General features: G+C 34.3%; 14 protein-coding genes across 14 annotated transcripts; 9 read left to right on the plus strand and 5 right to left on the minus strand.

The window, feature by feature from the left end:
• Positions 1-43: 43 nt before the first annotated feature.
• On the minus strand, positions 44-716 carry NAT5 (peptide alpha-N-acetyltransferase subunit; the record flags this gene model as incomplete). The annotated part of the gene is made up of 1 exon (XM_020223864.1): positions 44-716. The coding sequence occupies exon 1, from the start codon at positions 566-568 to the stop codon at positions 44-46; it is 525 nt and encodes a 174-aa protein (XP_020078770.1). The 5' UTR covers positions 569-716.
• A 298-nt stretch (positions 717-1,014) lies between these two features.
• Positions 1,015-1,500, plus strand: DAP1 (Dap1p; the record flags this gene model as incomplete). The annotated part of the gene is made up of 1 exon (XM_020219945.1): positions 1,015-1,500. The coding sequence occupies one exon, from the start codon at positions 1,015-1,017 to the stop codon at positions 1,498-1,500; it is 486 nt and encodes a 161-aa protein (XP_020078771.1).
• Positions 1,501-1,713: 213 nt separating this feature from the next.
• On the plus strand, positions 1,714-3,882 carry MEX67 (Mex67p). Its single transcript, XM_020220453.1, has one exon. The coding sequence runs from the start codon at positions 1,810-1,812 to the stop codon at positions 3,778-3,780; it is 1,971 nt and encodes a 656-aa protein (XP_020078772.1). The 5' UTR covers positions 1,714-1,809; the 3' UTR covers positions 3,781-3,882.
• Positions 3,883-4,206: 324 nt separating this feature from the next.
• SPT14 (phosphatidylinositol N-acetylglucosaminyltransferase) lies at positions 4,207-5,445 on the plus strand. The gene has a single exon (XM_020220454.1). The coding sequence runs from the start codon at positions 4,399-4,401 to the stop codon at positions 5,413-5,415; it is 1,017 nt and encodes a 338-aa protein (XP_020078773.1). The 5' UTR covers positions 4,207-4,398; the 3' UTR covers positions 5,416-5,445.
• A 187-nt stretch (positions 5,446-5,632) lies between these two features.
• Positions 5,633-8,689, minus strand: NIP100 (Nip100p; the record flags this gene model as incomplete). The annotated part of the gene is made up of 1 exon (XM_020218190.1): positions 5,633-8,689. The coding sequence occupies one exon, from the start codon at positions 8,687-8,689 to the stop codon at positions 5,633-5,635; it is 3,057 nt and encodes a 1,018-aa protein (XP_020078774.1).
• Positions 8,690-9,799: 1,110 nt separating this feature from the next.
• On the plus strand, positions 9,800-10,627 carry HYPBUDRAFT_151356 (centrin). The gene is made up of 3 exons (XM_020220455.1): positions 9,800-10,166; positions 10,225-10,416; positions 10,467-10,627. Exons 1-3 carry the CDS (start codon positions 9,899-9,901, stop codon positions 10,502-10,504), a joined length of 498 nt encoding a protein of 165 aa, XP_020078775.1. The 5' UTR covers positions 9,800-9,898; the 3' UTR covers positions 10,505-10,627.
• Positions 10,628-10,728: 101 nt separating this feature from the next.
• Positions 10,729-11,734, plus strand: MRPL40 (mitochondrial 54S ribosomal protein YmL40; the record flags this gene model as incomplete). Its single annotated transcript, XM_020219466.1, has 1 exon — positions 10,729-11,734. The coding sequence occupies exon 1, from the start codon at positions 10,763-10,765 to the stop codon at positions 11,732-11,734; it is 972 nt and encodes a 323-aa protein (XP_020078776.1). The 5' UTR covers positions 10,729-10,762.
• A 166-nt stretch (positions 11,735-11,900) lies between these two features.
• RPT4 (proteasome regulatory particle base subunit) lies at positions 11,901-13,151 on the minus strand (the record flags this gene model as incomplete). The annotated part of the gene is made up of 1 exon (XM_020222059.1): positions 11,901-13,151. One exon carries the CDS (start codon positions 13,149-13,151, stop codon positions 11,901-11,903), a length of 1,251 nt encoding a protein of 416 aa, XP_020078777.1.
• Positions 13,152-13,566: 415 nt separating this feature from the next.
• On the plus strand, positions 13,567-14,956 carry GCD1 (translation initiation factor eIF2B subunit gamma). The gene has a single exon (XM_020220456.1). The coding sequence runs from the start codon at positions 13,605-13,607 to the stop codon at positions 14,922-14,924; it is 1,320 nt and encodes a 439-aa protein (XP_020078778.1). The 5' UTR covers positions 13,567-13,604; the 3' UTR covers positions 14,925-14,956.
• Positions 14,957-15,000: 44 nt separating this feature from the next.
• Positions 15,001-16,020, minus strand: HYPBUDRAFT_117089 (uncharacterized protein). The gene has a single exon (XM_020219173.1). The coding sequence runs from the start codon at positions 15,916-15,918 to the stop codon at positions 15,106-15,108; it is 813 nt and encodes a 270-aa protein (XP_020078779.1). The 5' UTR covers positions 15,919-16,020; the 3' UTR covers positions 15,001-15,105.
• Positions 16,021-16,263: 243 nt separating this feature from the next.
• Positions 16,264-16,965, plus strand: SEC22 (SNAP receptor; the record flags this gene model as incomplete). The annotated part of the gene is made up of 2 exons (XM_020218073.1): positions 16,264-16,297; positions 16,352-16,965. 2 exons carry the CDS (start codon positions 16,264-16,266, stop codon positions 16,963-16,965), a joined length of 648 nt encoding a protein of 215 aa, XP_020078780.1.
• Positions 16,966-17,245: 280 nt separating this feature from the next.
• On the plus strand, positions 17,246-19,183 carry HYPBUDRAFT_154732 (uncharacterized protein; the record flags this gene model as incomplete). The annotated part of the gene is made up of 2 exons (XM_020222060.1): positions 17,246-17,667; positions 17,692-19,183. 2 exons carry the CDS (start codon positions 17,246-17,248, stop codon positions 19,181-19,183), a joined length of 1,914 nt encoding a protein of 637 aa, XP_020078781.1.
• On the minus strand, positions 18,826-19,940 carry HYPBUDRAFT_159566 (uncharacterized protein; the record flags this gene model as incomplete). The annotated part of the gene is made up of 2 exons (XM_020222443.1): positions 18,826-19,843; positions 19,907-19,940. 2 exons carry the CDS (start codon positions 19,938-19,940, stop codon positions 19,191-19,193), a joined length of 687 nt encoding a protein of 228 aa, XP_020078782.1. The 3' UTR covers positions 18,826-19,190.
• A 584-nt stretch (positions 19,941-20,524) lies between these two features.
• Positions 20,525-21,007, plus strand: HYPBUDRAFT_104046 (glutathione peroxidase; the record flags this gene model as incomplete). Its single annotated transcript, XM_020218323.1, has 1 exon — positions 20,525-21,007. One exon carries the CDS (start codon positions 20,525-20,527, stop codon positions 21,005-21,007), a length of 483 nt encoding a protein of 160 aa, XP_020078783.1.
• Positions 21,008-21,593: the final 586 nt, after the last annotated feature.

Genomic DNA, 21,593 nt, shown 5'->3' on the forward strand with positions numbered 1-21,593 from the left:
TAATATATACATATATATACATACCTTGTTACAATATAATACATTATATAGATAAGCTTAAAATAACAGCATCAGGATTTGATAAACCTTGTTCTTTATAATAATCTTTGAGGATTTCATCATCTTTTGTAAAACCTTTTTTCAAATACCAATCAATGGCGTGTTTATTATCAACATGAACATGAATTACAATCTGATGAATGAATTTTTCCTTAGTTTTGTCAATAACATATTGCAATAAACGGGATCCAATACCTAAATCTCTATAAGCTTTCAAAACAGCAAAGCTTTCGATATAAACAGCATTAGGTATGATGTTTGTCTGGTTGGAGGTCTGTTGAGATGCCTCATGGTTTGGATTCTTATAAGATGTATTAATGGCTTTAGCCTTAACTGCACCAACTGGTAATTCAGCATAGTAACCAAGTTGAACAATTTGGTCCTTATTCAACGAATCCTTATACCAATTCTCACCGTATCTGGTTGGCAAAACAACCTCATTGATTTTCTTGAAAGTTCCTATATTATTGACAGTTAAACTATCCAATGCTATTATATCTCTACCCATCTCTGCAATTCTAATTGGAAGAAGAAGTAGAGTGAAAAATCTTTTGCAAAAAAACTTCAATAGAAAAAAGCTTCAATTTTGCAAACTCCACGAACCTCTGCCCTCTCTTCAACATTACCAATGCCTCTGCCGACAATTGATCTTCGCTCGACTTCGTCTAATTCCGTCCTTGATCCAGATATAAACCACGTTATACTAATCATATGCCATTATAATGTGGAGTGGAAAATGACCCATTGACCTCTCGTCACGTGACACTCCCAAATCAAAAAAAAAAAATTAAAAAACTCCCCCAAAAATTACAAAATGGTTCCATCCTCTTTTATCGTATAACTGATCCTTCCAGCAACGACTAAACGAAGCAGGAATTGCAATTGGAACATTTAAACCGTTGTTCTACTTTCACACTGGGCCTTTTTTTCGCTTTACTTTTGAAAAATCTTACAATGATTTCCACCATTTTGATTATATTAGCAGTGGTATACTTTCTCAAGAACCTTCTTGTTGATGTCAAGGTCTCCAATCCGTTAGAAAACAGCGGAGAGGGAGATCCCACCATTGTCAGCGGGAAGTTCACCCCCAAGCTGTTGGTCAAGTATAACGGGAGTGACGATCCTAAAATCTTCATGGCAGTGAAGGGTAATGTCTACGATGTTACCAACGGGGCTGCCTTCTACGGACCAGGAGGACCTTACGAAAACTTTGCCGGTAGAGACGCCTCTCGTGGATTGGCACTCAATTCCTTCGATCCAAGTGTCTTAACTCCTCTTGACCAGCCTCTTGATACTTTGAACAACCTTAGTGCTACCGAAAAGGAATCGTTGGAAAGCTGGGAAGAACATTTTGAAAATAAATACCGTCTAGTCGGAACTCTTCATAACGAAACCGAGCTTGAGGCCACTTCCGAACCCACCAAAGAGAAATCTAGCTAAGTCGCCTATATAAACCTTATAATATTTATTTCACAACCATTTACTGTAGCTTTTAAGAGTAATAGAGGGTAGTGTACTTGTGCGCTGAAAATTCACTTAAAAAAATGAAAAAAAAAAAAAGGGAAGAAAGTGAAAGGAACCACAAGTCTTCAGTGAAAGCATCTGGAACAGGGTTCTATACACGCATCATATATCGCTTGGATAAGATAGGTCGACTTGTGAATTTGAAAAGACCGATCTGAAAGAACAAAAAAAGACACAGGTTTCGTACATCGATTCCAGATAATCTTCAATTTTCAGCATCCTACCATGAGTTACCGTGGTGGAAGAGGTAGAGGTGGATACCACTACAATAACAATAATAACAACCATAGTAACTTTAATAACAATAACAACAGCCACAACAACTTTAATAATAACAACTATAACAACTTCAATAACCAAGGCAATTACAACAATTTCAATAATCAGAATAGAAACAACTTTAGTCAACAGAACATAAATCAATTTGCCAATAGTAATGCCGTACCCATTGAGATTCTTGGATGGAATGGGGCTACTCCCGATGAATGTATCAAGTTTATTTCCAGAAAATGTAAGATCAGTGTTTCGAATTACGAAGTGGATCCTAATTCTGGGATATTGAAAGGTTACGTCAAGACTAATAAAGATGCAGATACCTTATTATCGTGGTCTGGAGTTAAGTTTGCAGGGCAGCCATTGAAGATGACAAAATCCACTAGTGCCGATTCGTTCTCCAATAAAGCCGGGGGAGGGGTCGCCGGACAATCAAGTAATGCCATTGAAACTATTACTCAATTTTTAAAATCTCGTTATCAGCCAGACGTTAAACTTCTTAATCTTCTGGCAGTGCAACAAGATGGATCCTTATCAGCAAATGGGTTTTTCGCTTCTATCTCAACAACTTCCAAGTTTTTCCCTGCCTTGATGAAAATAGCCGGGGAATTGAAACTCGATGTTGTAAGCGTGGATTTGTCTGGTAATAACTTGAATGATTTAACTACCATTTCAACATTGGCCCATACTTTCCCCTTGTTAAAAAACTTGGCCTTACTGCATAACAATTTTCAACGTTCAAAGCTGTTTGAAGTTTGGAGACATAAATTGAATTTCTTACGTGAACTCGTTCTCATTGGTAACCCTATCTTGAATAACCCCAACGAGGCTTCCATTCTTAAACAAGAGCTTATGAAATCTTTCCCGAGACTTATTGTTTTAAATGGTGAAATAATAAGAAATGAAGAAGTTTTAAATAACCTTTTAACTTTCCCATTCGATGCCCCACAAGCAATGTTCTTCCAGGATGATGAAGTTCAAAATTTATCAACTAATTTCGTGGCTAATTTCATAAAATTGTGGGATTCTAATAGGCAAGATCTTTTGATGCTATATCAAAATGAATCGCAATTCTCAATGCAAGTTGACTCAGGACACCCACATACTACCGAAGTTTCTTCAAATAATAGAGCTCCTTCTAATTATCAATCAGGTCCTGATTTTGGTTATTACTTATCGGAATCCCGTAACTTGACCAGAGTCTCATCTACAAAATCACGATTTTCAAGAGTTGCCTTGGGACCTGAACAAATTTTTAAATCTTTTTCTCAACTCCCTAAAACTCGTCATGATCTTATGGCAAAGCCTGAACTTTATAGTATGGAATCATATCGCTTTCCACAACTCAATGGAATTATCATCACTTTCCATGGTGTGTTTGATGAAGTTGCGACTCCTGATCTAGAATCAAATAATCCTCCTTCTGGTCCTAGTAGGTACCGTTATGGATCAAAAAATAAAAAGGCGGCGTTAACTCCAAAAAGTTTTGATCGTACCTTTGTTGTTATTCCAGGTCCAAATGGTAGCATGATCGTTGCCAGTGATCTTTTATCTATTAGAGCATTCACTGGACCAGAAGCTTGGGTTAGCACGAGAGAATCCCAACCTACATCTCAACCTGCTCCTGTTCCTACTCCTGGACCCACTCCTGGACCAACTCCTGGACCCACTCCCGTCCCTGCTCCAGCTCCTAACGCTGGAATTCCTACCCCTACCCCTACAGTAGCCGATTTACCCCCAGAAGTAAAAGCAAATTTGAATCCTCAACAACAAGAAATTCTTGTCAGGATATTACTCGAAACTAAACTCAATATGCAATATGCTGTCATGCTCTGTGAACAAAGTAATTGGGACTATCAACAGTGCTTAATCAATTTCAAAAACTCGGTGGCATCACTTCCACCAGATGCTTATGCTGCATAAACCAATTGTAATTTCCATTTTAAAAGTAACCAACTCTCTGTATTCTTAAATAGATAATCCAAACATTTTGTATCTGTATATACTTTGTAAAAATATAGCATCATCAACTTTAACATATTTGTAGAGATTTTGCAACTTAAATCTGTCTGAAAAAAGCGAAAATCGCGTCAAACTTGAAAAAAAGGCAAAAACGAACAGACTCGCAGTAAAACATCTAACCCATTATTGAAGCCAAACCTTACTCTGATATTAGCAGAGGCAATACCAGGAATGATGCTGTCTTATAATATTGCAATGGTATCCGATTTCTTCTACCCTCAACCTGGAGGTGTGGAATTCCATGTCTATCATTTATCTCAAAAACTAATCGATTTGGGACATTCTGTAATAATCATAACACATGATTATGGAGGAAGAAATGGGATAAGAATATTGACTAATGGTTTGAAAGTATATTATGTTCCCTTTTTTCAAGTCTACAGAAGCTCTACTTTTCCAACCGTGTTTCTGGCGTTCCCTATTTTAAGAAACATCTTCATAAGAGAACAGATAGATATTGTGCATGGCCATGGTTCTTTGTCAAGTTTATGCCATGAAGCTATACTACATGGGAGGACGATGGGGATGAAGACTGTTTTCACTGATCATTCGTTGTTTGGATTTGCTGATGTTGGATCAATCCTAGGAAATAAGCTACTCAAATTTACGTTAAGTGATGTTGGCCATGTCATTTGTGTGAGCCATACATGCAAGGAGAACACTGTTTTAAGAGCCTCTATTGATCCATTCAATGTTTCTGTCATTCCCAATGCTGTGATATCAAAAGATTTTCAACCAAAAAGCTCAGATTTAAAAACAGATAACAAAAAGCTGAAAACAGTCACAATTGTAGTAATATCAAGACTATTTCCTAATAAAGGTGCTGATCTTTTAACTGCAATAATCCCAAGAATCTGCTTAGCAAAACCAGAAGTTCGATTTTTAATCGCTGGTGATGGTCCAAAGTTTCTTGATTTAGAGCAAATGAGAGAAAAGTACTTTTTACAAGAAAGAGTCACGTTAATGGGGGCGGTTAAACACGAAGAAGTTAAAGATGTTATGATACAAGGTGAAATTTATCTCCATCCTTCATTGACCGAAGCATTTGGTACTGTCATTGTGGAGGCTGCCTCGTGTGGATTGTTTGTTGTGACTACAAAAGTTGGTGGTATACCTGAGGTTTTACCAAACCATATGACAAATTTTGCTAACCCAGAGGAAGATTCTTTAGTCGATGCTACATTGAAGGCCATTGATCTTATTCAATCAGGGAAAATTGACACCTCAAAGTTTCATGGCCAAGTTGCTAAAATGTATAGTTGGGAAAACATTGCAAAACGTACTGAAAATGTATACAATTCATTAGACTTGAAGAAGTTGAATCAACCACTACTAACAAGACTACGTAAGTACTACTGCTGTGGTTTCATTGCAGGTAAACTATTCGTTCTTTGTGTTGTTGTTGATATTTTCCTATTCATACTACTCGAGTGGTTCTACCCAGCTGAGCACATAGACCTTGCTACGAAATGGCCCAAAAAGAATAAACACAAAAAGTTGAATGGACCAGATGACCTCGATATCGATATCGACTGATCTAGATTTAAATCACGACGAACTTTAATGACTACTTTTGCATATATCAATAATATTATTAATGAATTTAAATTAGAATTAAATATTAGAAATACACAGTAATTCGTGGAGATAAATTACACGAGCTTTTGTTGATCAAGAATTCACTGAAGTAGAGATGTAGGAAGTTAAACATATGCGAAGTGAATTGGAGCATAAGGACTCAAGAAAAAGTGAATTAGTTGAATGATGAAGTGATTGAATTATTTCTTTCATGCTGATACTGTTTTTTCTTTTCTTCCATTAATGCATTTACATATCTGGGGATGTTAACTTTTGGTCTCCATACACCAGCACGAGCAGGAACTTGAACTGGTTGAGACTCATTAACTATACTTCGTATCATAGAAGCCGAATTACGAAAATCTTTTGATTTTTCATTTGTTTGATTTGGATTTGGTGATGTAGCAGCAGATGGCGGAGGTGAACCCACATTTGGTAAAATTTGTTGATCTAACCATTTTAGATCATCATTTTCAGGGTCGTTTTGGGAATGATCAGTGAATTGATTATATTTAATATTAACCATTTTTCTCAATAACAAGACTTCTTCAATCAACGCCATTTCATCAGTGAATTTTTTTTCAGCTTGCATATTTTCGAATTTTCCGACGAGATGGCTTGTTTCAAATACTTGATTAGATTTCAAAATTTCCTGAATTTCGAGCTCTAGTTCTTTATTAGATTTTAATAACGAGTCGTAATTTTTCTTCATATTTTCGTGGTCTTTCTTCAAAACCGACATTTCATTCTTCAATTTTTCGATATATTCTTTAGATTTTGCATCAGTTGAAGCCATATTTTTTTCTAGTAGTTTAACATTGAGTTGTAAATCTTGAATTCTGCTATCTTTTTCCATTAGCTTATTTGTTAAATCAGAGTATTTCAATTCAATTGATCTTTTATGCTTTAGTTCTTTACCATCATCTGGAGGAGGAGAGTGAGAGCTCATATCATTTACTGCGTCATAGATGCTTTGGGCTTGTTTTGAATAAACCTCATGTTTTGTTTTAAGTAAATTTCTATTCTTGGTCAAGTCTTCTAAGATGGAATCTAAAGTGCACCAACTTTCAACGTCATGATCGAACTCAAAAATATCCTTATATAAATCAACATCAACAACTGAAGTATCATCATCATGAATTGAGAAATCTTCGAATTCTAGCTTTTTAACTATTCTTGATAATGAATTGAAAGGATTGCAAATATCATCAATTGATAATATTTTGGTATCGGAAATCGTTAAATCTTTCGAAGCATCAGATGCATCATTTAAATCAATCAATAATGATTTTGCGTCTTCAGTTATATCAGTACTTAATTCAAAAATTAATTGAATTTTGTCGTAAATTTCTTGGATCAATTCATCTGGTTCATAAGGTTGTTGGAAATGACGATCTAAATAATTTAATATATATCTTGTTAATGTAATTTCCTCGGATGATTCGTGAGCCACGCTCAATGCTGAAATCTTGAAAAGAGATAAATTCTGGAAAATTATTGAATAAGTATCATTAACGAAGTTTAATTTCAATAAATCATGGCAATCTTGAATAAAACTTTTCAAATAAGAGACTGGAACATTATCAACATCACCTTCTTTTACATGATTAATTGAAATCATTAAGTTTTGATTTAATAAGCTGAGAATCTCTTTAAATGAAATGATATTATTAACATAATGTTTTGTTGCATAATTATACTCCCATAAATGAGCAATTGATTGTAAAAAGGAAAATAATAATTTTAAATGAAGTTTAATATTCGATAAATTACTCAATTGATATTCAATTTCAGATGAGTTTAAATTTTCCAAACTATCTAACATTATTGAAGTATAAGCAACATTTAAGTTGATATTGAATAAGACTTCATAACCACGTTTAAGATTTAAATTCGTTGAGATTAAAGAACTATCAAATTGTTGTAATAAATCTAATTTTGTTTGAGCAACTTTCAAAGAGATTTTATCATTTGTTGAAGAAGATTTATATTTTTTAATTTGTAATTTCAAAGAGTCTAATTGCAGATTTAATTCATCCAACATAACCTCATGATAATCTGAGCTGAATGTACTATTTCTATCACTTTGAGAAGAGGCTGATACTTTATATTCAGAAACTTTTGATTCAAGATACTTATTTTTCCTTTCCAAATCAGAAATTAGTAATTTATCATTTTGAATAACATCCAGTAAAGATTTGATATCATTTCTTAAATTTATTTCAATTTGTGATTGACTTTCTTCTAAACTTTTATCTAATTCATGAATTTCATTTAATTCATTAACAGTATCATTTAAAGATTTAATTTGATTTTGTAATTGTTCATTTTTACTAGTTAAATGTTCAATAATTTTTTCCAGTTCTAATGCAGAATCTAATTGAGTTTGTAAAGAATTTATAGTTAATTGGGCGGCTTCAAAATTTGATAATAATTGATCATAATTATTTAATTTATCATTATTCAGACCATTTTCCAGTTTTAATGCATTTAATTGATCTTCAAAATTTTTTTTGTTTTCATTAGTTAATTGATTTAAATTTGATAATGCTGATTCTAATTGTTTATTTCTTGAAACAATTAATTGGAAATCTTGTTTTGAAATATTTTCAATATTTGAATTTTCTTTATTTTCATCATTAACTTGAGATTTTATGGCTTCTTCTAATTGTTTATTCAATTCTAATTCTTCATGAACTAGATCATAATCTTTTTTCAAGTCATTATATTTATCATTTAAATTTTTTAAATCTTGTTGTAATTGGCTATTTTGCTCATTTAAATAATCTTTATCTATGGAAACCATTTCAAAATTTGATTCTAATTTGGATGCAAGCATTTGTTTTTGAGTCAATTCATCTTTTAATTGATCAACTGTTTGTTTATATTCTTTTATATCTTCAGTGGTATTTTTCAATTTGAATTGTAGTTTATCAATTACTCGATGTAAATCTGATATATTTGTAGAAGCATTATGCAATATTGGAGAAGAGATTGGAGTTGGATCGGGTAGACCTAAGAAAGCAGGTCTTACGAAAATACCATAATTTTGATCAGATTTTTCACAATCAAAGTATCTAATACCATTAACACTTCCATCATTTTTACCAATTGAAGCGTCAAGTTCAATACCTATCCAAGTTCCGGGGGAGAATTTTGTTTTACCAACAAACTTCACCACCCCGGGTTCACCTTTAACAGAAAGGGATGATCCAACTGAAGGTAATGTCATTTAGTATTTTTTCGGATAGAGAAAGGTGAAATATCAAAACTTCTCGAAAGAAACCACCTATATATGCAAACGTGAATCAAAAAAACTGACAACAGCGGTGGAAATATCTAACAACAGCGGTGAAACGCAGCTATCTAACAACAGCGATAAAACGCAGATAAAGAACAAGGGTTGAAAGTCAGGGAAGTGGTAACTGGAATTTTTCACCAGGGAGTTATTATTGGTTGTATGGACAAAGTAAGAGAACGGAGAATGAGGCTGAAAGATTCAGTAAAGGAGAATAGTTGACAGATGCAAAAAATACAAATGCCAATCGTAAAAGAAGCAAAATAAATCTGGGTAAAAAAGGAAAAACAGAAGTAGAAAGAGAAAGAAGGTGGATGTAACGATAATTTAGTTGATGATGACAATTGATGATAAACTTTTTAAACGATTAGCGTTAGACTAAAATAAATATTAACGCATGGTTAGAAATGAAAAATAAACAAAGCAAATTGCAGAAGAAGAGACTATTAAGAATACAAAATCGGAATCCGTTGGACAATAGAAGACTGTCACCAAACAAAGATTCGACGACTATAGGACAAGAATGCGTGGGTCAATTGATTGTTCAATTGATAGTATTAGATAAACAGAGGTAGCAGCAGTGTTAGAGTAGATGGACAAGAAGATGAAGAAGAAGAAGAAGATGATGAAGAAGAGAAGTAGAGAAGTTGGAGTTGAAGCAGCCGCCCATTTTTTTGTTTATTTACGCGAAAGTTACGCGAGCGCTAACAAACCTTGATCTAATGATGGATCCTGTGATAGAGATCCAGTTACTCAAGTGGATGGGTGCTGGTGTTGTGAGTTGTATCTAGACCCCTGTCAGCCGGTGCATGGCTAACCAGGCATTCCGTGGATGTCTGGAATGTTGGATACGGGCGTCCGATGATGTCTGGGGACGAAAGATGCGTTTAGGATTATGTGCTTGGATTATGTGTTTGGATTATGTGGATTATGTGCTTGTGATTTCGGATCGTTTGGCTGGTGCCCTCCGACCCTCCAGATCGACTATTACTAGGACTGCATTGGTCCAGGATTGCATTTGCATTGGTTAAGTTGGATATTTAGGTTTATATGGGGGTGGAATTGGGTGTTTTCTCATTTTTCAATGGATTTTTTTTTTTGATTGGAACGAAAACATCAACACCAACTTCTTTTCCATTACCAATGTCTGCTCCAGGAACAAGCTCGGGACCCCAGAAAAGAGGGTTGGGTAACTTGAAGGTGGAACTTCTCAATGAACAAAAACAAGAAATCAGAGAAGCGTTCTCGTTGTTTGATATGAATAATGACGGGTGTTTGGATTATCACGAATTGAAAGTGGCTTTCAGAGCATTGGGGTTTGAACTATCCAAAAGAGAGGTTTTGGATATCATCCACGAATACGACACCGACGACCGGAACTTGATCACCTACGAGAGCTTCTTTCAAGCAGGTACGTACTTTGACAATTGACTTTTCCAGGGCCCTTTGAATATTAACATTTTTTTTAGTTGGAGAAAAAATCCTTAATAGGGATCCTTTGGACGAGATTCGTCGGGCTTTCAAGTTGTTTGACGATGACGGCACCGGTAAGATAAGTTTGAGAAACTTGAGGAGAGTAGCCAAAGAACTAGGTGAAAATTTAACTGATGATGAATTAAGAGCTATGATTGACGAATTCGATTTAGATGAAGACGGTGAGAGTATGTATTATCGATCGTGTTTGCAAGACACCTACTAACTTTCTTTCTAGTCAATGAACAAGAGTTCATCAATATCTGTACAGAATAACCTCCTTTGCATTACCAATTGTATACTAGTATCTCTTCAATTCTGTAATATTTCCTTTTCTATATTAATATATATCGACACCCAGACACCAGCGTATGTATGGGTCTTTTTCTTGCTTTTCCCAAAAAAAAAAAGAAGAATAAGTAGTGCACGCACCACGTACCATAGAAAAAAAACTGAAAATTTTTTGAAAATTTACTTCAAAAGTTCAATCTTTAACCATTGCCAGAGGTTATACACTAGTAGGAATAGCTAAAGATGTCATGGAATACTGCTAAAAAAAGGTTCCAAGCCGATTTGGAAAAAATGTCCAATCGTGCCAGGGGGAAATACTTGAATGATTTGAAGAAAATGCAATTACCAACTTTTGAAACCGCTCTCCGTCCTATACCCCAAAATGAAAGAAGAACTGATCTTAAAGATATTGGATTTGCACCAGGAGATTTTGCATATATAACGGAAGGTCCACATAAGGGTACTATTTCAACTGTGCTTCAATATACTAGTGAATTCGATCAAGTTTACTTATCTTCGGTAACTTCCAAAAAAATTATTCCAAAAGAAAATTGGGTACCAAATCAATCTTCACATCTTATGGATTATCCAGAACCAATTTCAGCCAAAGATATCAAAGTGGCCGCGAAGGATAAAGACGAAAAGGGGAACGTTTATTACGTTGTTGCCGATGATATTGTTCAAAAAGATAAATATTATGATTCAAGATATTATAGATGGTTACCAAAAAGATTTATCAAACATCACGATGCAATTGAAATTCCATGGCCAAATCCTCCTCAAGAACAAAAACCAGGGGCTTTATCAACAAGCCCAGAAGTTGCCAAAGAAAAAACATGGGAATTACAATCAATTGTAAAATCTCCTTTCCCTTCAAAAGTTTTGAAAGAATTAAGAAATCCTTATAGTCAATACAAAAAGAAGGCTCTTAGTGATATTCAAGCAAGAAAATTAAATGCCCCCGAAATGCCATTATCAAAAGAACAAAAAATCTATTTAGCTAAAAAAGCTGCTGAACCTAAAAAACAATTACAAAGATTATCTCCAGAAATTCAAGATTTTATTGGTGAAAAAATTGCCAATCATGTTAATAAAATTGATAACCCATACCTTTTGGCTCACTTGGATGCATTATCCAATGTTAAAATTCCTGATTTTGCTAAAACCATGTCTAAAATTGAAGAATCAGAAAAACGTCAACAAAATCAATCATAATCAATTCATTTCATTACTTGTAAGTAAAATAGACTCACGGTTGTCTCATGTATATATACTCCTATAAATTAATGATACATATTTAATTTTTTTTTTGTAAACTACAGTTATCTTAACGTAAATAAATTTATTTTATTTTATAAAGTATAATAGAATCAAAATAAACTTACAATTTTTCATAGTCTATTTTACCTTCCAACTTCTTAACATCAGCAACTTTTCTGACCGCTTTCATTAAATCATTTTGAACAATGTAATCTCTTTCATCTCTAATTGCGAAAAAACCAGCTTCAGTTATAACATTTCTTATATCTGCACCATTAAACCCATCACTCATTTTAACTGCAGCTTCGAAATCAAATTCTCCTTGTTTAGCAACAGTTGAAGTATGAATTTTAAAAATATCTAAACGACCAGTTTCATTTGGTAAACCAATTTCAATTTTTCTATCTAATCTACCAGCTCTTAGTAAAGCAGGATCTAAAGTATCTGGTCTATTAGTTGCCATAATAACTTTGGTTGAACCCAAAGTATCGAACCCATCCATTTGATTTAATAATTCCATTAATGTTCTTTGAATTTCACGATCAGCAGAAGTACCTTCACTAAATCTTCTACCACCAATAGCATCAATTTCATCCATGAAAATAATACATGGTTCATGTTCTTTAGCGTATGCAAACATTTCTCTAATCAACCTAGCTGATTCACCAATATATTTATCTACAATGGCTGATGCAGGACTGAATATAAAATTAGCTCCAATTGTGGCAGCAACTGCTTTTGCTAATAAGGTTTTACCAGTACCGGGAGGTCCATATAATAAAACCCCCTTTGGTGATTTAATACCAACTCTAGTAAATAATTCTGGATTTTTCAATGGTAATTCAATAACTTCTCTTAATTCTCTAATTTGATCAGTTAAACCACCAATACCATTAAAGGAAATCTCACCCGGTTCAAATGTAGTCATATTATACACCAATGGGTCAACTTCTCTTGGTAAAATCCTCATTATAGTTAAGGTAGTCATATCTAAAGAAACTCGAACTCCATTCTTCAAATTTTCTCTTTTAATAGTATTACGACATCCAACAATATATCTTGGTCCACTTGATGCTTTAACTATAAATCTTTCTTCGTCCAATTGCTTCAAAACTTCTCCAATGATTTGTCCAACCGATTGTAATGCTTTAATATCATTTTCAGTCTTATCGTAGTCTTTATCTAAATCTCGTATAGTTAATCTTAAATCTTTCAATCTAGCATCCCATTTTCTATGCTCCACTAACTTATCCTTGAATTTAGATAATGCTCTTTCTCTTTCTGGATCCGCTGGTGCTGATTGAGCTTGTTCACCCGATTGTTCGTCGTTTTGTAAAGCTGCTAAAAGTGGATCGTTTTCTTCGGCACTCATACTTATTTTCTCAACTGATTAACTTATCTGGCTCCCAATTGTCAATTAGTCTTTCTTCACTCGATCAATTAATGGAAAAACACTCGAATTATCAAGCTAATGCTGTTAATATCGCTAAATACTTGCCAATCACGCTGGTGTTCACTGATTTCTCACTGTTTTTTCCTTTGGCAGTGGCAAAATGAGAGTAGTTGAAGAGACGGTAAAGAAACGACCAGCCAAAGGGTACTGCACATATAACGACATCAACGAAGAGTCAAAAAAAAAAAAAAAAAAAAAAAAAAAGCTTATGAAGCCATTGGAAGAGAAGACCAACCAATTCGAATTGATTCCCAGAGTATAATGGAGTTCCACGCGGTAGTATTGTGTGGGCCAGGAAGGGCTTTGACGCCGTTTTCGCAGCTCAGGTCGACCGGGGTGTGCAAGGCGTTGTTGCCTGTTGCCAATAGACCAATGTTTGAATATGTATTAGATTGGTGTGAAAAGGCATTTTTCCCCAAGATTACATTAGTGACCGACGAAGAGAGTTACGAGGAGATGAATTCTGCATTAGAGAACTATAAGTTGGCGAAAACCAATAAGAAAAAGATTGAGAGCGAGGCTGAGATTGTTGGATCAACTGAAGAAGTATTTCAGTACGCAACTTCGATTGATATCGTTTCTAATATTGCAAGTTCCAGCGGAGAAATATTGAGTTATTTGAAGAACTCTAACAAATTACAAGGGTTTGAAAACTTTGTTATCTTGCCCTGTGATTTCATTACCAATTTACCACCCCAGGTCTTGATTGAAGCTTATAGAAATAAATCAGATCAAGATATTGGATTAGCAGTGCATTATAAGAACTCATTGGATATAGAGGATAAGAAGAACACCATATTTCCTAAAAACTATACTGTATACACTGAATTAGAAGATGGACAACAACAATTATTAGATATTTATTCTAAAGAAGATACTGATTTTCATAAAGCATTAAAATTAAGAACACAAATGAGTTGGAGATACCCCAATAGTACTGTTGGTACCAAATTACTTAATAGTTCCATATACTTTGGATCTTGTAAACAAATATTTGAAATTTTCGAAAGAAACCAATTAAAATTTAGTGAACAGTATTTCAGAACCAGAACCATATCGAAGATATTTCGTGATTTAGCAAGAAGATCGTGGAGACATTCCTCATTGAAAGAGTCGATCAGCTTCTTGATTGTACCACAACAAGCTACTTTTTTCAGATCGAATAATTTACCAGTTTTGATGGAAGCAAATCGCTATTTTATGAAATTACAAGCACAGGCAAAAGGCCAACAAGCAGCAAAGGAAAAGCCAATTGCAAATGTTGGTAATGACTCATTAATTGGAGCAGAAACTGAATTGGGAGAAAAAACCAATGTTAAAAGAACAGTTGTTGGACCAAATTGTTGGATTGGTAAACGAGTTAAATTAACTGGATGTTTAATTTTAAATGATGTTAGAATTGAAGACGATGTTCAATTGGAAAACTGCATAATTGGACATCATGTAATTATACAACCTAAGGCTAAATTAATTAATTGTAATGTTGAATCAACTTATCAAGTTTCAAAAGGTACTCAAGCTAAGGGAGATACTTTATTATGTTTCACATTGGAGGGTTTGGTTGATCAGAATGCAGATGCCAGTGATCTTTCACTGGAAGCAGTATCAAGTACCGAAGGTGATGAGTCCGACCTGGATGATGATTTTGATGATGAATACGTTGATAATGCAGATGGGTTATTTGCATATTAGAAAATGCATTTTTATAAAGTTTATAAAATAACATTACTTTATACTATAAAAAATTATGTAAAATTTATATAAAAAAGAGCCAACAAAAATAACCATTAACATCATAACTATAAGGAAAGAGATTCATGAATAAATATAAGTATGCAAATAAAACAAGTTTGAAATGAAAATAAGATGATGATTAATTAATCTCGTCATCATGATGTTCTTTATCTTCAGAGATATACTCTGTTTTCATCAGATTACCGGATAAAAGTTTTCTTTTCTTTTTAGCAATGCCGCCGTCAAGATTTTTCTTTGTATTCAAATCTTCCGAATCACGATCAGTTTCGTAATCCGACAGGCCAGTTGATTCTTCCAGTGAGCAGTTTCGTTCATTTTGTAATCGGTATTTCTTCTTGAATGAATCATTTTTTTTATTTTTCTTCAAGTTATTTCTAAATTTATGCCCATGGGTAACCGATAATGCAGGAAAACTTGGTCTAAAACGGTAGCTAGTGGAAAAATCTTGACTTAATGCAAAATCGTAATCGGTGGGGATATTAAAAGCATCCGATTCAGTTGATGCTATCTCATTGTTTGATGTCACCTCATTAGATATTGGTTCTGTTGTTGAGCTAGAGATCAAGTTATTTTTATTCATATTAATGATCTCAGCTCTTTTGGTTAATGCCCAGTTCTCAATATCCTCTCCATTACTTATATTATTCAATAAATCATCTAAGCATTCTAGGTATCCCTTATTTAAAAAAACATTATTAGAATTATTTGAAAGTCGATACAAAGTAGCAACTGATTTGGCAGCATTGGCAAACTCCATCTTCTGGTGTTTCGTATCCTTATTGCCCGTCAGAATTGATGAGTTATACAACGATGCCACCGACTTGGCTGCATTCTTGAACTCGGTAGTTAGTTCTCTATTCAATTCATTAATGGAGGTTTCATCAATTGGTTTGGTTGGAGGTAGGTCCGTCGACAAATTAGATAAGTCCATCTTCCTTCGTATACAGCGTCTTGCAGTGGCTCTGGATGCTCCCTACTCTTATAATAACACTATTGTCTAACAAAAAAACGTTCAATACCAATATAAACCAATGATCTATGGATCCCTGTGGATTCAAAACGCTCTCTTTTAAAATTTTTTGTGTGTCTCTGCTCACTGGTCTTGTGCGATAACCGATAACGGCCGGAAATAGCCCGGAAATGCCCAGCTACTGCAGACCAACGCACGTGACTGATTTTGAAATCCGGCCAGGTCAAAAAGAAAAAGAGTAGACTTCCACGTATAGCGAACAGAAACGAACCAACTATTCAAGTCAACAGGGATTATAGGTTAAACATGGTTAAATCTACTATAATCTACCGTTACGATGGTGCGTATTACATATAGAGTTAGTCTGGGGATGGTTTTACTAACCCGAATTTAGCACTCCCGTTATGTGGATCGGTCGACGACAATAATGATCCAGCCTTGATGGAACAAAAGAAGAAGTGTAAGTTGATAATTAGTCGAATCACTCCTAATAGTGAACCGCAAGCTACCATTGAGTCCGGGGCTTTCAACATTCACTACTTGATCTCCAATTCGATTATTTATTTAAGTATTTGTGATAAATCCTATCCAAGAACATTAGCATTTTCATATTTATCAGAAGTATCCCACGAATTTCAAAACTCCCACGGTCAAGAGGCATTGAGCAATGGTGCAAGACCATTTGGGTTCAGTTCATTTGATAATTTCTTGAGTAAAACCAAGAAGATTTACCAAGATCAAAGAGCTCAATCGAATATTGATAAATTGAATACTGATCTTGCTGATGTTAAGAAAGTTATGACTAAAAATATTGAAGACTTATTATACAGAGGAGACTCTTTGGATAAAATGAGCGATTTATCCTCAAGTTTAAGAAACGATTCTATCAAATACCGTAAAAAGGCCCAAAGAATCAACTTTGAAGCCATGATTAGACAATACATTCCAGTTGTTGGGGCTGGATTATTCTTTGTATTTTTAGTTTGGTACATTTTCTTAAGATCTTAATTCACTTTCAATTCTTCTTCTCTTTTCCACATATCATCTTAATAAATAATACTTCAATGTAGATACTTCAATGTAGATACTTCAATGTAGGTACTTCAATGTAGATACTTCAATGTAGATACTTCAATGTAGATACTTCAATGTAGATACTTCAATGTAGATACTTCAATGTAGATATTTCAATGTAGATATTTCATAAGACTGATACTCCATAGAAAAAAAAAATCGTATCGCGTTAACTTCTAATAACTTCAACCTACTTCTAAGTTTACAGCTCTCCATGAGTGATCCAGGAAGGGCAGCTAGCCCAATTAAGAGACCGTTGGTATTGGATCGTAAAACATCATCCGCAGGCTTACTACCCCAATCAAAACCACAGGCTAATAACTATGCTAGTGATCCTACAACTGCCATTAACTTTGAAAATGCTGATCTAAATAAACCAATTGATGAACAAGGTAAGCAACTGACAAGTAGCTCTAATAGCTTGATTTCTCCTATAATACATACCAGTGATGATATTTTATCCGAACAATTGGATGATGAAGATGAAGATGAACACGATCTTCTGAATATATTACAAGATTTGATGATTAATGAACAGTATAAGATAAAGATTGATTCAATGAACAATAAGAAGAATGACTTCCAAAATTGGAACATCTTTAATAAGCCCTTGACCATTGAAGACATTTTAGCTAGGTACATCAATATTGATAAAACGAGTGATGATGCAGGTAAATTTCACGATAAATTTAAGCAATTTTTCATATTATCAACTGCAGGAAAACCAATATATTCGATGAATGGATCGGATGATATCGTGATTGGATACATGGGTTTAATAACCACGATAGTATCGACATTCCAGGAAAATATGAAGGAGGATTTTAAATCAATAAAGTATGGAAACAATTTAAAGCTTTCAGTATTGAACAAAGATCCATTGTTATTTGTATCAATAACCAAGTTGAACTATGAAATAATACCATCGTTAGAATCTCAAAACGATGATTATCATCTAATAAGACAATTGAATACATTGTATAACTATGTGTTATCGATATTATCCAAAACAACCATCACAAAAAACTTTAATAATCGAATGAATTATGATTTAAGAAAAATCTTGACTCCACTTGATTTCAGTAATTTTGATAATTTATGTATGAAGCTAACTTACGGGCTTTCGACTAAAGAACCGAATAAGTACGATTCAGGATTCGAATTTTTCATCAGTGAATTATTAGGGTCTAATTTACAAAGCACCAAAATAAGTCATACTGCTAGAAGCAAGTTGAACTCCATCTTATTAGGCTGTAAGAAATTAAAAGCCAAAGAGGAATCAGATACTTCATCGATTTTCAATCTACAAGAGAAACAAGAGCAGTATATAAGCGGAGACTTATTATTTTCATTATTAACATTTGGAACTGATAAGATATTAACCATGATGAGGCCTCGAAATCATCAACTAACAAATGATGATATCCAAACGCTTTTATTAACTATACAATCTACACCATTGAATCAAGAAAAAAACGAATCTCTGGAAGATTTGTGGATACCATTATGTATGCCTAATTTCAATAGCAATGGATTCTTATACGTTTTCGTTAAAAAATTCGATTTAGCGGAATACTTGTTGGTAGATGGGAAAAATATCGAACCACAAATCATTACGATTATATTGATAAGTGGCAATAAAAACAGTTTCTTTCAAATGAAGGAAATTTCGGATCATATAATATACAAAATCATCAAGAATGAAATCTTTCGGAATAAATTAAGTGACGAACTAATGAATAGTTGTAATTTAAAAATCTTCAAGAACGAAGAGGATCAATTCATCAAGCATTTCATATATAAACTGAAGTTGCATAAACAGTTTTTCATGAGTGATGCTTTGACCAAATCTGACGATCTAGACGTGAATCAAATACTACAATTAGTTTATTTCTATTCAATTTTAATCAAGACAAAGTCATCAAGCATCAAAACAATCACGGTGAAGAATAAGAAACTTACATATTTGAGATGGCAATTGAACAATCAAACCATCACTGGGTTCATGTTATCTGACCAGCAATATGAGTTCTACTGTTTGAGTGACGAACTGATCAAGTCGCAACAAGTGATTAATCAGAGTTTGAAAATCATAAAATGGTGTGAAAAAAATTATGAAAGACTATTTATTGGAGAAGGCGTTTGTTTTTAAAGTGATTTTATTTAAGTATTGCTTGTTCAGCATTCTTGAAAACCTCATTCAATTTATCCACATGAGTTTTATGTAATTTTTCAAAAGTTGAAACTAATTTATTATCGGAATCAGATAAGTTATTTTTTTTGGAGTATTTACTTAACTTATTTTTAATATCTGATCTTATTGAATTAAGAGATGAATTTTTGTTACCAGTTTTAAATTTTTCTAATTCGTTTTTCAAAACTTTTATATTTTCCTTTTTCATTTCGGTTGTCACTGGGGGTAATGGGATATTTAAAGTTTGTTTATTTGAAGGATCGATTTGAGGATTCATATTTAGGTTAGAACTTAATATACTATTAATAATGGATGATGTATATTGAGGATCGAAAACAGTTATTACAAATTTTCTCCCTTTAATTGAAGTTTGGGCTAAATTTATAAATGGTTGATCACCATCATCAGTATTAATAGTCAATTTATCAAAAATTGATGGATTTGTTTTACCTAATTTAGTTTCATTAGCAGTTTTGGTGAAAAGTTCGATTATTTTATTGAAACGAGTTTCAATTTCTTTCAAATCCAAGATTTCTTTTAAATTTGGGGTATCATTGGAATCTTCTTCAACTTCCTTGGATTTCTTACTAGGTTTCCCTCCTCCCTTTTTAGCTTTTGCTAATTGAACGGAAGTGGTATGGAAATTAGCATGTTTCACCGGCAATCTAATAACCGGCGTACGAATGACGTTTCTTAAAAGCACCGATCTGAACATTGGAGGGCCTGAATTGGTTTCTAAAGTATACCCGTTTAATATCAAACCGTTTATAATGAGAAAATTTTCAACCTTGTCGTGCCTTGGAAAAATTGCAGCAATTACCTGCCATTCCCATCCTAATAGATCTGCTAACTAAACGATGAATCTCAAAAGAATCGACTCCTGGATGAGTCGACGAATCTTCGGTGGATCTTGGACTGATCTTGGGGAATCTCCAATCACCAATGAATCAGTAGTACGCTCCCCGAGTTAACTCCAGTAGGTCCGACCAAACGAACACAATATCTTCTCACGGTCTGGCCAGTGGGTCCAATTACTAATTTGTGGAGTATCTCCAACCTTTCTGATATTTCTGATGGCACGGAGTTTCACTTTCAACCGTTGAACCAAACAAACTCCGGAGTAGCTAGCGCTCTCGGCACAACGTCTTTCATCCGAAGGACTCTGGCCGCGTAAGGCTGATTATTCATTGAATAACTGACTGAGAAGAGCTGGGGCCTGCACACAACCCCCTCCTCAGGGTATAAATAAGAAGAAATCTCCTGAGATGCTGGTTTCAATTGTGGGAGAACAACATCAAAATGTCCAAGTTCTACGAATTAACCCCCCTCGACAAAGCCGGTAAGCCCTTCCCATTCAGTGACTTGAAGGGTAAGGTGGTATTGATTGTGAATGTTGCTTCCAAATGTGGGTTCACTCCTCAATATAAAGAGTTGGAAGAATTGAATAAGAAATACGCCGATAAAGGATTGCAAGTGATTGGATTCCCATGTAACCAATTCGCATCGCAAGAACCAGGTAGCTCTGAGGAAATTGCTTCTTTCTGCTCTTTGAACTACGGGGTCACTTTCCCAGTATTAAAGAAAATCGATGTCAATGGTGACAAGGCCGATGACGTCTACAAGTACTTGAAGGGAGAAAAATCCGGGTTATTGGGATTGACCAGAATCAAGTGGAACTTCGAAAAGTTCTTGGTTGACAAGGAAGGTAACGTTGTAGAAAGATACTCCAGTATTGCCAAACCTGCCAGTATTGCTCCTAAAATCGAAGAGTTACTTAAGTAATAATGTATACTAATGTATTTTTTAACGTAAAAGAAGAAACCTGTACATCCACAAACCAAACACCCGTACACCCAATAAAACAAACACCCGCACATCCAAAAATGACAAACCCCCCGGGTACCGTAATCACGTGACAGGAAAACACCCACACACCACACTTCCCTAAGCGGTAAAAGATAAAGAAGCTTATCGAAATGTTGGGTTATCTCGAATTGGTCTGCAACACTACTCCATCCCCTATTTTATTCTGTGGTGTTCTTTCAAAGTGAGGTCATTTTTGGAATTCTGTCACATTCTTTGACTCACAGTGGAGATCTCACTTACGTCTGGTTTGGTTATATATACTACTCCTTTCCCAGTTTATTATAGGGCATTAGTTCATTATCGGTTATTTTATTTACGCTCTCTATCGCCCAGTTCACTCTCATCTCTTTAACGTCCATCTGTTCAATACGGTATTACTGGAGATCTTATCGGTTGCCTGGTTTTTCCCATTGCATTGATCTTACGATCTTATTAGACTCTTAGCTGTGCTTTTTCATTTTTTCTATATATATATATTTTTTTTTTTGTTGTTTTTTTGGTT

The sequence above is a fragment of the Hyphopichia burtonii genome (assembly GCF_001661395.1).
Source record: "Hyphopichia burtonii NRRL Y-1933 unplaced genomic scaffold HYPBUscaffold_1, whole genome shotgun sequence".
Classification (NCBI taxonomy): domain Eukaryota; kingdom Fungi; phylum Ascomycota; class Pichiomycetes; order Serinales; family Debaryomycetaceae; genus Hyphopichia; species Hyphopichia burtonii.